Genomic DNA, 15,958 nt, shown 5'->3' on the forward strand with positions numbered 1-15,958 from the left:
TTTTATTGGCTTATACATACTAAAGGTGAATGGTCTGTGACAAGGGTGAACCTCCTCCCCAAAATATAGTATCTTAGATGGGTGGTTGCCCATTTGATGGCAAGGGCCTCTAACTCCAATACAGAGTAGTTCTTTTCATGAGGGAAGAGTTTTCGACTAGTGAATAGGATAGGATGTTCTAATCCATCACACATTTGTGATAAAACTGCTCCTAACCCGGTGAGAGAGGCATCAGTTTGTAACACAAACGCCTTTAAAAAATCTACCCCTTTAGGATTGGGTTCTGGCACAAGGTTTGTTTTAAGTGTTTGTTGCATATGTCTTCCTCATCAGTCCAATGAAGCTTCTGGGGTTCATAGTTCTTTAATTTGTCGTTAATCTAGCTGTTTTTTTCCGAACAATTAGGAATGAACCTACGGTAATAATCAATTAATCCTAGGAACGCCCAGAGGTCTCTCTTAGTCTTAGGCGTGGGGATATCTAGGACAGTTTTCACTTTTTCTCATTGGGGGTGGACACTGCCATTCCCTACAAAGAAGCCAAGGTATCACATGGCTGATTGGGCCAGCTTACATTTGGACGGATTGGCAGTTAAGCAGGCTTCTCTGAGGGTTCTCATGATGGTAAACAGATGGAAGAGATGGTCCCCCCAAGTCTTGCTGTAAATGACTGTCGTCAATATAAGCCCGACAGAAATCAGAATAGGGCTGTAGTATCCTGTCCATAAGCCCTTGGAATGTGGCTCGGGCCCCATGCATGCCAAAAGGGAGGACTTTAAACTGGAATAGTCCTAGGGGCATTGAGAAAGCTGTCTTTTCTTTATCAGGTCCATGTACAGGGACCGGCCAATATCCCTTGGTCAAGTATAGGGTCGATAAAAAGACAGCACTTCCTAGTTTATCAATTAATTAATTGGTGCATGGCATGCGATAGAAATCGAAGGCGGAGATGGCGTTAACCTGCCTGAAGTCTATTCAAAACCCACCAGGAATTATCCGGTTTGGTTACCAATACAATAGGGGAGGACCATGGGCTGGAAGAAGGCTCGATAATGTTTGCCTTCAGCATCTTTTTAACTTCCTCTAACACTATTTGTTTTCGGGCTTCTGAGAGTCTGTGGGGTTTTAAATGGACCACTTTTTTTTTATCTTTGGCGTTCTGATATAATGATAAGTACCATGTACTCTCCCTGGTTTTCTGCAGAATACACTGGAGAATGTCAAGACCAGGTCGTTTAAGTCTGCTAGTTTCTGTCTAGATAGCTCTTGGGGAATAAGTTCTGAGTTGTTTATCTCCTCCGGTATTAAACAAGACAATATCAAGGTGAAGGCAGTGGAAGGATTTCTTTCCACTCCTTTAAGAGATTTACATGGTGAAGGTAGGTCTTTTGCTTTTTATCAGGTTGGGCTATTTTATAGGTAGAAGTCCCTGTTTGCTCTAGTACCTCGTAAGGCCCATGCCATTTTGAGACACATTTATTTTCAAAGGTAGGTAAGAGGACTAATACCTTTTGTCCTACAGAAAACATTCTTAAATTCACTTTCTTGTCATAGGTGGATTTTTTTTGGGCCTGAGCCTTTTTCATGTGAGTGTAGACTAGATTTCGAGCAAGGTTCATATACTCTCGTAATCGGGTAGCTGTTTGTGAAAGTAGAATAGATACCTCTTCCCTTTCTTCCCAGGTCTCCCGGAGCATGTCTAAGACATCCCTTGGTTCTCTTTGCATCGTAAAGTAGTTCAAAAGGAGAGAAACCGGTGGATGCCTGAGGGGTTTTCCTCATGGCAAATAGGGCCCAGGGGATGATGGTATCCCAGTCCTTTCCATCCTGATCTACCAATTTTCTCAAAATCATTTTACGGGTTTTATTGAATCTCTCGACCAACCTCTCTGTTTGGGGGTGGTTCACTGTTGCTCTTAAAGTGGAGATATGTAGTAATTCCTTGACTTCACACATCAGTTTGCTCATAAAATTTGATCCCTGATCTGTTAGAATTTCCTTGGGGAAATCAACCCTAGAAAAGAATGGTAAAAGTTGTTTTAAGATTTGTTGCGTTGTATTGTTCCACACAGGAAATGCTTCTGGGTATCGGGCAGCGTAATCAACGATTACGAGGACATATTTATTACCCAGTCTAGAGGTTTCCAATGGCCCAATGCTGTCCATCCCTATTCGGGAGAAAGCGACTTCGATGATTGGTAAGGGCTTCAGAGGGGCAGGTAAGGGGATATGTGCACTGATTTTCTGGCATATGTCACATGTTTGGATGAAGTTCTTTATGTCTGCATGGATACCAGGCCAGTAGACCTTCGCACAGATGTGAGCCTGGGTCTTGGTTTGTCCTAAATGTCCCCCTGTCAAATGAGAGTGTGTAATCTCTAACACGATCTTACGATGGGTCTTGGGGATTAACAATTGAAATTTACTTATGCCTTCTCTGGAGGTTTCCTTTCTATATAGTAATCCCTGTTTCAGGAAGAAAAAGGGGATTCCCTTTTCTTGTCCATCTCCCTCAGGAATCACCTGTAAGAAAGTCTCTGCGAGTGCTGGATCATTTTGCTGGGCGAAGGCTAAAATGGGAAGGATGGTATGTTCATCTTCCCTCAAAAGCCTAAGCTAGCTCTCTCAGTTTCTTCTGGTTTACTTACTTCCTTAAAGCGGGGAAATGGAGCCTTCTCAAGAATTGGATGGGCAATTTTGGCCCCATGACGTATTTCAAATGGAGTTTCGCCATGATTCTGTAGGAGGACCTTTACGTCTCCCCGGAAGTCGTGATCTATGACACATGCTAGGACAACCAGACCAAACTTCCAGGCTAGGCCACATTTCGGGGCCATTCTTATATAACAACCCTTATATGTCTGTGGGAGCCATCCCTCTTTTCCCTGGAGGGATAGTAGTATCTCTTTTACTGCAAATGTCAAAGCCTATGGATTCTTTTGTGGTGGTGGAGGGATCTGAGGCTCTGTGAATAGGTTTCTGAAATGTTTGGGGTCACCTAATATGTCTCAATTGAGTCGCATCCCACCCCTGACACCACATGTAAGGAAGGCATGGTATTAAACAGTGAAGATAGGCGCAAGTGATCATAGTTCAAGGGTGTTTATTGAACTTGAATGGCTTCGTTGAACGCCTATCTAAGCCTAAATCTAAGGATGGGAGCAAGGTACGACTATCAAATAATAATAACGCAGTCCTAGTGTAGTCTCTGCCAAAATAAGAGGGACTATACTAATAAACCTATTGCCAATTCTTACTTCTGAGTACAAAGGGTGTGGCACAGTAATGTATGCAAAAAGAAAAGTGTTCCAAGAAATAATATGTCAGGATAGTTGAGCAATTGGCTTCCCTTCCCCACGCTTTTAGCACGGAACAAGGCAGCACATTCGAGATTTGCACACACTCTGGCTTCTCTTCCACGAGGACACAGTTCAAAGCGTAGGTATCAGAGCCTTCTGCCAAAGACTCTTTACCAATAACAGTCTCTTACTGCATAGGGCCTGTCGTAACAAACAAGCACCAAACCTTCTTTCTTATAAGGATTTTCACATTCACTAGTTCTCACTTCCAGTGTTCATCATGGGTCTCCCTCCTTCAGGCTCCGACTGCTTTTTACCACAATGTTCACAATTGGTCTCCCTCATTCGGGCTTGGACCATGTAATCTCACTTTCTAAGTTTTCCTCTTTATATAAAAAATCGAAGACTTTCGAATGGGCGATGGGTTTTGCTTAAACCGTTGCAGGACCACTTTGATTCACTTCCCACAATGTTCTTACCAATCTTCTACTTTCGTTTCTGCCACTTCTTGGCTGGATACCTTACAGAGACCTTTAATTGAGCACCCTTGTGGTGCCAGACCATTCTGTCACTGGTATTGTATCTTTCTATGTTAATGTTCAAACATCCATCAGCAATTAAGCTTTCCTCGCTTCTTTCATTACACACATTATCAATCTTCGTTCTTGTGCTCTTTATACATTGTTGCCGCTTGCAACCTTAACTTCAACACGGTCTTGCATTGGTCTCCCCAACTCACCGGCTGTGTTGATCTCTCTGGCGCTGCTTTGATCTTGGAGCCAAGGACAGTACCAACGTGGCTGCTGTTCCTGCCTGACACGGTCAGGCATGCAGCAGGGCCCCGGGTATCTCCAACACACAATACAGGATTCTTCAGTCTGGTTTCCTGGCCTTATGCTTTCTAATCTGAAGGGTTCTGGAAAGTAACTGGTTTTCGCCGGAAAGGTCAAGGGTATCTCCCTCCTTGCGCACCCTTCTTGGTTTGCCGTCTGTCTTCCCTCATTCAGCTGCCGTCTGGAAAATATTGTTCCTTCGTCTGCTTTGCCTCGCTAAGAGTGTGCTCTCGTGCTCCACCTTTTATCCATGTGGGGAAGTTTAATGGAAGTCAGGTGTGAGTGATTACCAGTAATTGCCTGACCATAGTAGTGGGACATGTCAGGTACAATGTTCGGGTGTGAGCGTGTTTTCTCCCAAAGTGGGATGTTCGTGTGAAAGTGTTTGTGAAGGGAACGGGAGGGGGGGTGAGTTCCTAAATATCCTACCAGGTAAGATGGGGTAAAGGTGTTACAGGGAGGGAGGGGGATACCGCATCTCACCATCAGGTGTCCCACTCACCAAAGATCCCTCACCCAGGTGATCCTCCTGCACTAGTCCACCCCAGGGTCTGGATCCAAAAGTATTGGCCATGCCCTGGCCACCTGAGGGAGAGAGAGAGAGACAGAGAGAGAGAGAGAGAGAGACCCCCGGGGACAAGCGGGCGAGACACCTTCTGGTTTCTCACAAGAGGCAATGCAACAAAGGGTGGCTTGGAGGCTCATCCAAGCTGCGATGGGTGCCTGACCCTGGTTGACAGTCCTGGTTTCCTTTTACCAGGCACTGCGATGTAGAAGGGTGGCTTGGATGCTTCTGAAGCTGCAGTGGGTCCCTGACCCTGGTTGGCAGACTTGGTTTCCTTCTAACAGGCACTGCGATGAAGAAGAGTGGCTTGCATGCTCCTTCAAGCTGTGGTGGGTCCGTGACCCTAGTTGGCAGTCCTGGTTTCCTTCTAACAGGCATTGTGACAAAGAGGAGGAGTTTGGATGCCTCTCCAAACTCTGGTGGGATTTTGACCCTAGCTGGCAGACTTGATTCCTTTTTCTCTCAGGCCTCTTAGGCCCAACCACAGACTGGGTTTCCTCGCCTGCCAAGTTCTGTATTCATGTATCTTATTCTTACAGTTCTCTTTATAGTCTCTTGATCTCACATGTAGACTTGATTTACTCACCTGCAAAGTTCTGTATTCATATATCTTATTCTCACAGTTCTCTTTATCTTCTCCTTTCTTATTTGAGAGCCCTGGGTTGCCTTCCCTCCAAGTACTGTCACGAAGAAGATTAGGTACTCTTGAAACTTGATATGATCTTTTCTTGGAAGGGTCCCAGACCCTATTCCCCTCGTTATAGTATTATGATAATGTCTCTCTTAGTGTCCCATAGGGGTTATCCTCTTTCTCCCACTTTCCATATACTTCTGGTTTCAGGGTTTCTTCTACCCTCTGGGGACCCCTAACCATAGGCTCAGCCACCTAGGTACATTTAGGCTCTTGGCTGCAGCCCACCGGTCCGTCACAGGCTTCCCTGGTTCTTTCTCTTCTTCACTGATGATTCTCTGCTTGCCTCAGCGGCTTCTAACCCTGTTTGCCGTATGGTCCGGCAGTGCTGTTCTGCTGGCGCCTTCCCCTGCCAGCATCTCAGTTCATTCAGCATGTCCGGTGGAGACCGCAACTTCAGCGTCTCCATGCTTTGGTCTGCCCCCTGCTGCTTTCCTCACTGAGCACTGGTCCCTCTTGCGGTTCCTCTACGGAGCATCTCAGACTCGGGTGAGTCCATCGTTAGATTTTATGTCTGCATCCAGTAAGCACTGTAACTGAAGACTAGACCACTCAGACAGGTTCATCAGAGTGATCCCGGCAGATGCGCGCCTTTTCCTCATCACAGTTTCTTGACTCAGATTTTCATGATAGTCATCCGTATTCTTCCTCATCTCAGTCCTTTCTACTTCTTGCATACTATAGAATTATATAGGATATGAGGTTAGAAGTGAAGAGAGAGGGGGTGCAGGAGAGGTGGGGGTCTTAGGTGGATACCGCATTCTCCTACAATATTCGTCACTGGTCCCATAGCGGATTTCCCCTCCCATGAGATCCACCTGCTCAGTATCGGTCTCACCTCCCTGGCCTCATGGGAAGGGGCTCCCCCTACGGAAGCAGTGACGACATCCCGGGATTCGTCACAGTATCTACAGACTTTACCAGCTTTTAGGAAATCAATTATTGCCCACTTTGGACTGTACTAAAGATAGATATATGCAGGTGGGACAAAATTACTATTTCATGGGTGTGTCATATGATGTTGGCCAAAATGAATTAACCATGACTCATGTTCTTGTTCAAGTTGTTTGGGAAGAGACCACGTTCTGGGCGAAGAGTCTTAGTGCTTCTAAAATAAGATAGTTCTGTATTTTCCCTCACTTCCGATTACATTATAAAAGGGCTCAGAGTGTTGGTGGACTGTTTGTGTGATAGGTGTAAGGGGTTATGGCTGCACATTGAGAATGTCTAAGCTGTGCCCTTGAATATGAGAGGGATATTGTATACCACCAAGGAGTTCCCTTAAAAAATACCTAAACCACCCCCATCTGAATATTATTTGGAACATTTGGAAAGATGATTAAAATAATGTTAGTCTTTTGTCATGGCCTTCTCCATTGAGTTATCCTTGGATTCCCCTTCTAAATGCAGGGATAGTGGATCCAACCCTTATGGATACATGGTTTGAGGCAGGACTGTAGAAAGCAGGACATATATTTGAAGGTAGTGGTTTTCGAGCATTTCAAGATGTGCATGTGCAGATGTTGGTAGGAAATGAACATGTGAACATGTTTTCATATTTGGGGGTAAAGGGAATGTTGACCAGTGGGGCTTGGATACAGAAACTGCAAAGAGGTCTTACTGATGTTGAGATAATCCTGGATCAATCAGTTACTCAAAGGGGTAATTTCTAGTTTATATAAATGCTCTCAATACGGATTGATAAAAGGTGTACATTTATGGACACATGGCAGAAAAACCTCAATAGAGAGATCATTAATGAGGTTTCGACTGAGGTTTTCCAAGCCATCCATAGACATAATCTGTCCACTAAAGCAATGGTACTCTCCTTTAGCATTGGGATCCATGTTGGTTAGGGGAGATGTACAATGCCACAAGTATGCAATGCTCTAAGCAGTCAAGGAGTGTGGGTGATTATTTATGTATGTGGTGGGGTTGTCCTGTTGTCCAGGTATATTGGAGGGAAATCCTTCATTGGGAAAAAGATTTCACACAGACAGATTTGTCACTGGATGAACTTCAAATTATTTTCGGGGTTACACCACAACAATATGTAAGTCAGCGCCTATCAAATATGTGGTTGGCATGTTAAGCAGTGATAAAATGATGCAATACTGAAAATCAAAAACACACCCCTCAGGACAAGTTTGGTTACATAAAATATGGGAAACCTTAATTTTGGAGAAACTTACATATCATCTACGAGGTGAAGCAATGCCATTCTGAAAGGATTGGTGGTCATTTATCTTCAAGTTTACAGCTAATCCCAGGTCTTTTTTTCCAACCTAAACATCTGGACTCCTTTGTAGTGTATTTAATTAACAGAGAACGCTGAAATGGGTGAGGGTGGATTAGGGCAAGCCAAAAATAGAGGAAGCAAGAGGTATGATGAGGACAGTGGATAATTGTAGTTAAGATAGGGATATTAGTGGAGGCTGATGGTTCTTTCTGATTCCTATGGTATTGGATGTTATGTCTTGCTTAAAACTTTATCTTTGATGTTTTTGAATTATTTTGCTTTATGTGTTTTCATATGAAGCTTGTTGTCTTTTTTTCGTTTTCATGCATTCTGTATTACTTATTTAAAGTGTATTTATTATATTGCAGCGGTTTTAAAAAAATCAATACAGATGAATTGAAAAAACACCACAAGTTTCCCATCCATTGCAAGTTCAACCATTTGAAATCTCCTTCCACTTCCACTGCGTACATCAAATGTGTTTGTTTATGGTATTCATCAAGTGGTCGCACTGCATGATCCCCACTTGGTTTCTGCTGTAGAAGTCATCCATGCCCTCGCCTTTTCTTTCCTTGAACAGATATGACATGATTTCCTATGCCATTGCCACAAACCCAACATTGCGTCCTCACTCACAACCCCCAACAACGACTACCCCATGTTTCAGGAGATGTTCTCCTTGACCATCACTCGACCGGAACACCTTGCCCGTTAACTTAAAACAGCCTCTTGAAAATAACCCTAAAGCACATCCTTCTTAAACCAGATGATTTCTGTCATCACACCTACCTATACATTTAACGTTACATGAATACTCACTCAGTTCAAATGTATAACATTTGATGACACTGCTGTAATTATCCTTTTGTGTCTCAGTAACCTACCTCTCTCCCAAACACAAGCTTTCTGGCGCGGTTCACCATGATGGGCCAATATGCTGCTGGATGCTGTGCAAATGTATACATGCATATAGATAAATACATCCTGCAGTGATTGTTAATTGGGGCTATGGAGCATAGAGGGAGACATCATCGAGGGGCATGCAGCCTTGAGGGTGAAGCTCAGGAAGAACATGTTTTATGAAGATGATTTGTTTTTCAGAATATGATCTGATAAGAAAACCAGAACGCCTGCCCCTCTTCTAATGGCGACCCATCACAGGAGAATCTGTCTTCCATCTACTGTTGAATACCCCAGTCAGTGATTCAGTCTAGCTCGCCAAGTAATAAACTGAGGTTGCCCTATCGAAATGATCATCTCATATCGCTGATAAACCGAACTGAAAACAGCACCTCCCTCTTCAGTAGCCTCCTTCTGTGGTGTCCCTAATGTTACGGGTTAGTAAAAATAAGCTTGCTGCATGTTTTTTCCCATCCGTGCCATTTTCGTCATCGTGTGAATGCAGGCAGTGTCTGCACCTACCTGTAATGTTGAGTCTGCAGTCGGGTTTGACTATCTATATATTTCTGCCTGCTTTTTACACTTGCAAAAACCAGGGCTAATCCATCGGCATTCAATGTAAGACTGGGCGGGATGCACATACATGAAGGCAGTCATTTTAGTAGCATGCATATCTTGACCCGTGTGATGAAAGGCACGGAACCCAGAAACTGCATGTATTCCAGTGCCTTTACCACCCTAGCTGGGAAATCATCAACATCTGGCAAAGCAGACCACAGAAGCAGTCAAGGTCCTTGAGGCCAGATTTACCAGCCCGCTTAAAATAGCCATCTAAGTTAAAACTTTGCACTCTATGCCATTAAGGTAAATTATTCTGAAAAAACTAAGACATATGTTTCAGTCCTAGCTTTCATTTAACTTAGTAACCAAAAGCATTTATTAGTTTGGTCAGCCTCCTCCCCGAGGCGGCCTTGCATGATCAAGAAGCCTGTTTCAACCTGGAAATAGCCTGGCATTCTACATTTCGGTTTCCCACTTGCCTGTCTGAACGCTTTTCAGGCCCTATTCTGTTCTGTCTCTTCCTCTCCCTTTATACTCTTGCTTTTATTTGCTCCCTTGTTTCTCTCTCACTCTCCCTTTCCCATCCTTTTCCATCCTCTTCTCATGCTCGCTCTCTCCCTCTTGCCTCTCTGATTTGTTTGGGCATACAGGTCAGAATTATTCCATGTTACCAAAACCCTTCATCTTGACCCTGAGATCTTCACAGTCCTCACTGTCCTCCGATTACTTATGCCACCTGACTCTTTAGAAAAACACATGGCAGAGATCATGTGCCAAATGGCTCTTCCGATGGATGTCCAACGTGCATCGCAGGCTTTCATTTGAGTGGGAATGCCTAGCAAAGGGCCTTACAGACCGACCTACACCTCAATACGTGAGAGCATTTGTGCAACTCCTTTTTCATAGATCTGCTCCTGGCAAAAGACGGGAGTCAGGGCAGGGCATGCCAGTCTGTCATGGGTTATCCCGCTTAGTCGACTAGCGCAAGAACATCTTATTCCGAAGTCACTGACAATCCTTACCATGGAATAATATCCGTGAGTGGAAAAGGTTATGCCGAAGTTGGCTGAATGAAAATGATGATGTTGGTTCTTTCTCAAATCCTCCTTTTGATGCTGTTGAAACACAAAGTTCTGCCAAAGGATAAAATCATAATTGGTGTTTAATTTCAAAACAAAATTGATACTGTTCCATAATTTTAATTGTACGTTTTCAAATAATATTTCAATGCATCAGAACATGTGCTGCCCCTCGCATCATTGCTTCATTTTGTAGGAACAAGGAGGAGATTATGAAAACATTATTTACAATACAAGAGTAACCAACATCTTGGCATGATGAGCGTTATCAGTCACAATAGTTAGGGAAGGATGTCCTGGAAGAAGGATCATAGTGCCATATACAGCCATTCAATGGGACGTTATGGAGTCCATTCCCTCCAACAGGACCAGGACAAGGAAGCATGGGTTTTCTAAAGTGCGGGTAGTGGGGGCAAGGTTTATTGACTGATATATATATATATATATATGTATATATATTCATTTATGCTTTATTCGACATTTGTCTTTCAGCGCAATAAAAAATAACAAAAATACAATAAAGTTAAAACCAATTTCATGTATAAAAAATATGGTTAAAAACTCAATACATTCTTTGGCTACTGGGTACACAACCGAGACATCATTAGTAAAGACATTCTAAAGAATCATTAATGATGATGTATTGATTCTTTCCTTTTCAACCAGGCTTTATAAAGATACATACTCACTCTATATACAACATCGATATTAATAGCCATTTTGCAAAACGAGATTAAAGCAGACATTGATTGAATTGGATATTTAGGCAAAACTGGCCTTAAATAGGTTGATCTGTAGAAGGTACAGTTAAAATTAAATTAGCAGCCTTCTCCTTAACAAGTTTGATTGTTCCCGTTCTTATCTCAGTGATATTAGACCACAATGACGGCAACCCTAGCTGGGTAGGAACCAAACTAACATGATTACACCACGGCACCGAGCTGCCTCAGCTCTCTGCCAGGACATCTGTCAGGGCTTCTCTATATTGGTGAAGGTACTGCGAGGACCGGAGTCGAATCCAATCTAAAAGTGGTATCAACATAATGTCATGAATACACTTTTGGTTCAATTCAGAATGAAGCATAGTACTGGCACTCTTTGGGACGTGATGAATTCTCTTCAGAAATATATTTTCGATATCTTCCAACCTGCTCTGCTTTGTATACACCCAGTGCTCAGAACAATACCACGCTGCAGGCTTTGCCTGCATATTGTAGACTCTGAGGGCTGGGTATACAACCCCATTACCATCCTTGCCGGGAATCTCAATATCTCCTTGGAGCTCCAATCAAACCTATTGCCTGACCTTGTGAAGCAATCAAACAGACTTTTGTTCAAAACATTGGAATTTTTGTTAAACTCTCAATATTGTGGTGAATCTAACAATTATTGGGCAGAGCGCGATATGCCAATCTAGATATTCCAAGCTTATACAACCTGCAGGTGCTTATGGGTGCACTTTCACCTTGATTGGACGGCGCAGCCGCCCAAACGCATATAGCAGTAGTGGTCATAGCACACTCCACAGGGTCCAATACCCATACCTTTACCTTGTCCTAGTTTACAAGGGCCTTTTTAAAAAGGAAGATATCCGGTGACACTTCCTGCCTTTACCATTCTTTCTTAATAACATTTTCACTCCCCATTCCCAACCATCTTAAAGCTCTTCCCCTTTTTGTTTCCTATTACATGCAGCCTCAGATCCTTCACCCAATGCAGTTACCATCCTGATCCTCTTCACTATGCCCCTTAAACATAAAGGAGGGTGAGCAGTCCACGTGGGCATCTGCAAGGGGGATGTTGCAGGGACGGTTTGGGTAGGGGGGTGGTTCATTACGATAGCCTCTGTCGTAATCCGATTATAGTACATTCTATAATTTCTAGTATAATTTTTTCCAAATATTTTAATTTCAACCAAGGCAATTTCCACACGTTTTTGTAATACAAACTTTGAAGTCACTGGTTACTTTAATAAGCGAAAAAGATAAGCAGGCTCTCTATCAGAGCGGGCTAGCATGTTGGATGGGCGAAAGAGAGCAGAATGGAAAACTTGGAATCTGACACTGGACAACAGGGAGAAGAGGAAATACTAGGAAACACACATCGATGAGTGGGTGGCAGGATGGAATGTTAAGAAAGGATTAACTGATTTTAGTAGCTAAAGTAAGTGTGGAGCTAAAACAAATCAAGAAAACAGTAACAGAAACAGTATTTGGAGACAGTGGAGTGGAGCATTTATCTAGAGATGACAAGGTACACCAAGAAAGGATAATGGCAGAGTTTTAACGAAGCGAGAAAATGACAGGGGGCATAAATAAGACAGCAAGATTTCAAGTGAACTCAACCTCGCACTCCGCCCCCAAGGTAGGCTCAGCACTATGCAGGCTCGATTGTGGCTAGGAGGAGGAACTACAGGCATTAAGAGCTTTAAAGGAAAGGATTTAGAGATGTAGGAAATTCAGTAATAAAATGGCTGCTGTTACTCAGAGGCTGTATAATTCATATGTATAAAGTGTAATACAACAAAAGAAGAGTCATGGCATGCTTTTCTGGACAACCTCAAATGATTGTACTAACCTGTCTTTTCCCCCACACTTTATTGGAGTTTCAAAATGATTAAAATCGCAGTCCCCTGAACATCCAGCACCCGCCCCCCTTTAACCTACCTGTGCCCTCCTCCAAAGCAATAATGAAACATTAACTGTAAACATTGTTCCAAAATGTTATAACCACACATGGTTGCAGATCATGCAAGTTGCATCGCCACCCTTTGGGTGGGCTCATGTCCAGTCTAGCAAGGTAAGTGCTCTCAGGCTTGTTGGGCATGACAGGCTTTGGAATTCCTTTTTCATATATTCTAAGAAGGGGCTCCATGTTATCAGAAAGTGTTTCCCTGAATCCCCGAATATTCGCTGTAAGACTTTCCATGGCAAATATATACTTTGTTCAACGAGAAAGCTGTGTGTCACCGAGGGCCTGAAGAACACACAAAGGGCCTCATGACATGTTTGGTGGTACAGGAACAAGGCTGCCGGGAACAACATACTGGCACCCTTTTCAGACCGCCAAACTGCGAGTTTGCCGGCAGGCGCACGCAACTCCCGGCAGGCAGTGTTACCAACAGTGCCAGTGCGTCAGTGACCCCATTCCTGTGGAGTCCTATGTGACTCCACGGGAATGGGGATTTACCGTTCTGGCGCCTGCCATGATATCCCGGGGACACCGGGATGTCAGGTGGCAGAAACAGTGTTACAGGGTCAGCAGTTGGCCACCGCCTACCGGCGGGTTTTACCGCAGACCCTGTAATGAGGCCCAAAGTCTTTAAGACAGTTCAAGGGGTGTTATTCACATTTTTAAGGGGGTCCAACTAACGGTCATTCCTCTCTCTCTAGTCTTCCTGGGGGCCCTCTCCACCCTAGCCCAGGCTTCCCATATCCCCAAGATGATGGTCAGTAGAGATTGTTAATGCCTGCTATCTTACAGCTTGATGGCTATGGAAGGTGACCTAACGGCCGGATCCTATCTATCTTTCTTCCTCTGGGACTTTCTAAGGGTACCTTAACCCTTCCTCAAAATGATGTTGTTAAGATTGTGCCAGACTCAGTCACCATGCACCCTACACTCTCCCCTCCACTCACTCACACTTTGTCACCCTCCTTCTCCCATCCCTCTTTCTCTTCCTCTGTCTCTCCAGTCTTCACATGGTTCCATGTCGTTTCATTGACAGTAATTACTTCATGGTAATTTACTATGAAGTAATTACTTAACATTTTTACTTCAACTATGTTTTTTTATTTTGGGGGGTGCCCCATACCACCATCCCAACCCCCTTAGTCAACAAATACCCATATTTTTCAAAGTCATTTCAAAGTAATTACTTCATATTAAATTAACACAAAGTAATTACTGTCGAGAAAGCAACAGGATACCCTTTACACACTGTCCCTCTGCTTCTCCTCTCACCTTTCTCCTCCTCCTCCTTACCCTTTAGTACACCTCTCTCCTCCCCCTTAGTTCACCCCTCTTCTCACCTCTCACTATACCCCTCTTCCCACCTCTCACTACACACTCTTCTCAATCTACCCCTTGCCACACTCTCTACGTCTATCTCTTACCACTACCTTCATCCTCTCTTTTGCTCTACCCTACCCACCACTACTCCCACTGTTGCTTTGCATTCTCTCCACACCCTCCCCCGATACACTATCTCTCTGTTTCACTTTTTCTCTTACCCCACTAAACTTCACCCTTTCTCTCTCTCACTCACTGTTTACACCTCCCCACATTACACCGTTAGTCATTATCACTTTGATCAACTCGTCATTTAAGAACTGGTCCGTCCCTAACAACCTTAAAGAAGCGTGGGTTTTGCCGCTACTCAAAAAGCCTAACCTAGACCCCAATATACCAACCAACTACAGACCCATCACGACTGTCCCTTTTCTCTTGAAAATATTAGACAGAGTAGCATACCTCCAAATACAACAACATTTGGAAGAGAACAACCTCTTAGGCCTGAGACAATCTGGCTTTAGGCCAAGCATTGGATGGAAACAGCCCTCCTGGACCTAAAAATCCAAATGGACGAAGCTAAAGACAAGGGAAAACTGGCCATCTTGCTCCTGTTGGATTTGTCTGCAGCCTTCGACTTGGCCGACCATCAAATTCTAACCAAACACCTCTCATTGGCTGCCACATTCTCCCAGAATGCCAGCAATTGGATTCAATCCTTCCTGTCTGACAGAACGACCAGGGTCTTCGCCCCATCAGCTGCGGCTGACCCTGTCTCCATCTAATGTAGAGTCCCCCAAGGGTCTTGTATTTCCATCATGCTTTACAACATCTTTACTAAGCTCCTCTTCGACCGTCTTGACAACTTGGGTGTCACATACACGAATTATGCTGATGATACCCAGGTCCTCATCACCCTCAAAGGTTGTTTTGATAAAGATGTTGTAAATCTAAATGAAATCTATCTTGAAATCCAAGCCTGGATGGCTACTCACAGCCTTTGCTTAAATGACGACAAGACGGAACTGCTGATCGTGGGCTACCAGACCCGTCTCAACAAACTCGACCCACAGTACCAGTCCTTTAATATTGACGGTAACATTATAAAAGTCTCGAAAGAAGTCAAAACACTTGGTGTGTATCTTGACTCCACACTCTCACTTAAAAAAAAAAAAACGCCACTATCTCATCAACTGCCTACACTAATAAACTTATCAATGCCTGTAAACCATTCTTATCTACCAACAGGTGCCTCACCCTGGCTAGGGCTCTGATTCTGTCCAGATTGGATTATTGCAATACACTCTTTCTTGGTTCCACTAATCACAATCTGAACAGACTACAGGTTCTCCAGAACAACGCCCTCAGATGTGCCCTCAATCTACCCCACAAGGCCCACATCTCCCCCTTTAGAAAGGAAGTTCACTGGCTCCCTATTCGTGACAGAATTAAACTACGATCACTCGTCATTACGCACAAATGCCTCTCCTTGACAGCACCACGTTAACTATCAGACAAATTTACCAGACAAGGCTCTTCCAGACCGACCAGATGCCCATATCTGCGCCAACTAAACATACCTAAGTTCAACCTGAAAACAGCAGGGGAGCAAGCTTCCCGGTGCTTGCTGTGAAATGTTGGAACGCACTCCCCACGGACATTAGAGCGGAACCTTCATTTTGGTTGTTCAGAGCCAAGGTGAAGGCTCTGCTCTCGACTCAGTAACATCAATCCTGCTAAAGTACCACTGCGACACCTAGACACACACAATTGAGATCTAC

At 43.9% G+C, this 15,958-nt stretch overlaps 1 protein-coding gene across 1 annotated transcript in view; it reads right to left on the bottom strand.

Moving 5' to 3' along the window:
• Positions 1 to 15,958, bottom strand: part of PJVK (pejvakin) — a 239,274-nt gene that overhangs the window by 10,113 nt on the left and 213,203 nt on the right. The window contains exon 5 of the mRNA XM_069616106.1: positions 10,110 to 10,220. Within this exon, the coding sequence (XP_069472207.1) occupies positions 10,110 to 10,220 (111 nt within the window). The remainder of the gene's footprint in view (positions 1 to 10,109; positions 10,221 to 15,958) is intronic.

This window comes from Ambystoma mexicanum, chromosome 9, assembly GCF_040938575.1.
Source record: "Ambystoma mexicanum isolate Mex_15411 chromosome 9, UKY_AmexF1_1, whole genome shotgun sequence".
NCBI lineage: Eukaryota > Metazoa > Chordata > Amphibia > Caudata > Ambystomatidae > Ambystoma > Ambystoma mexicanum.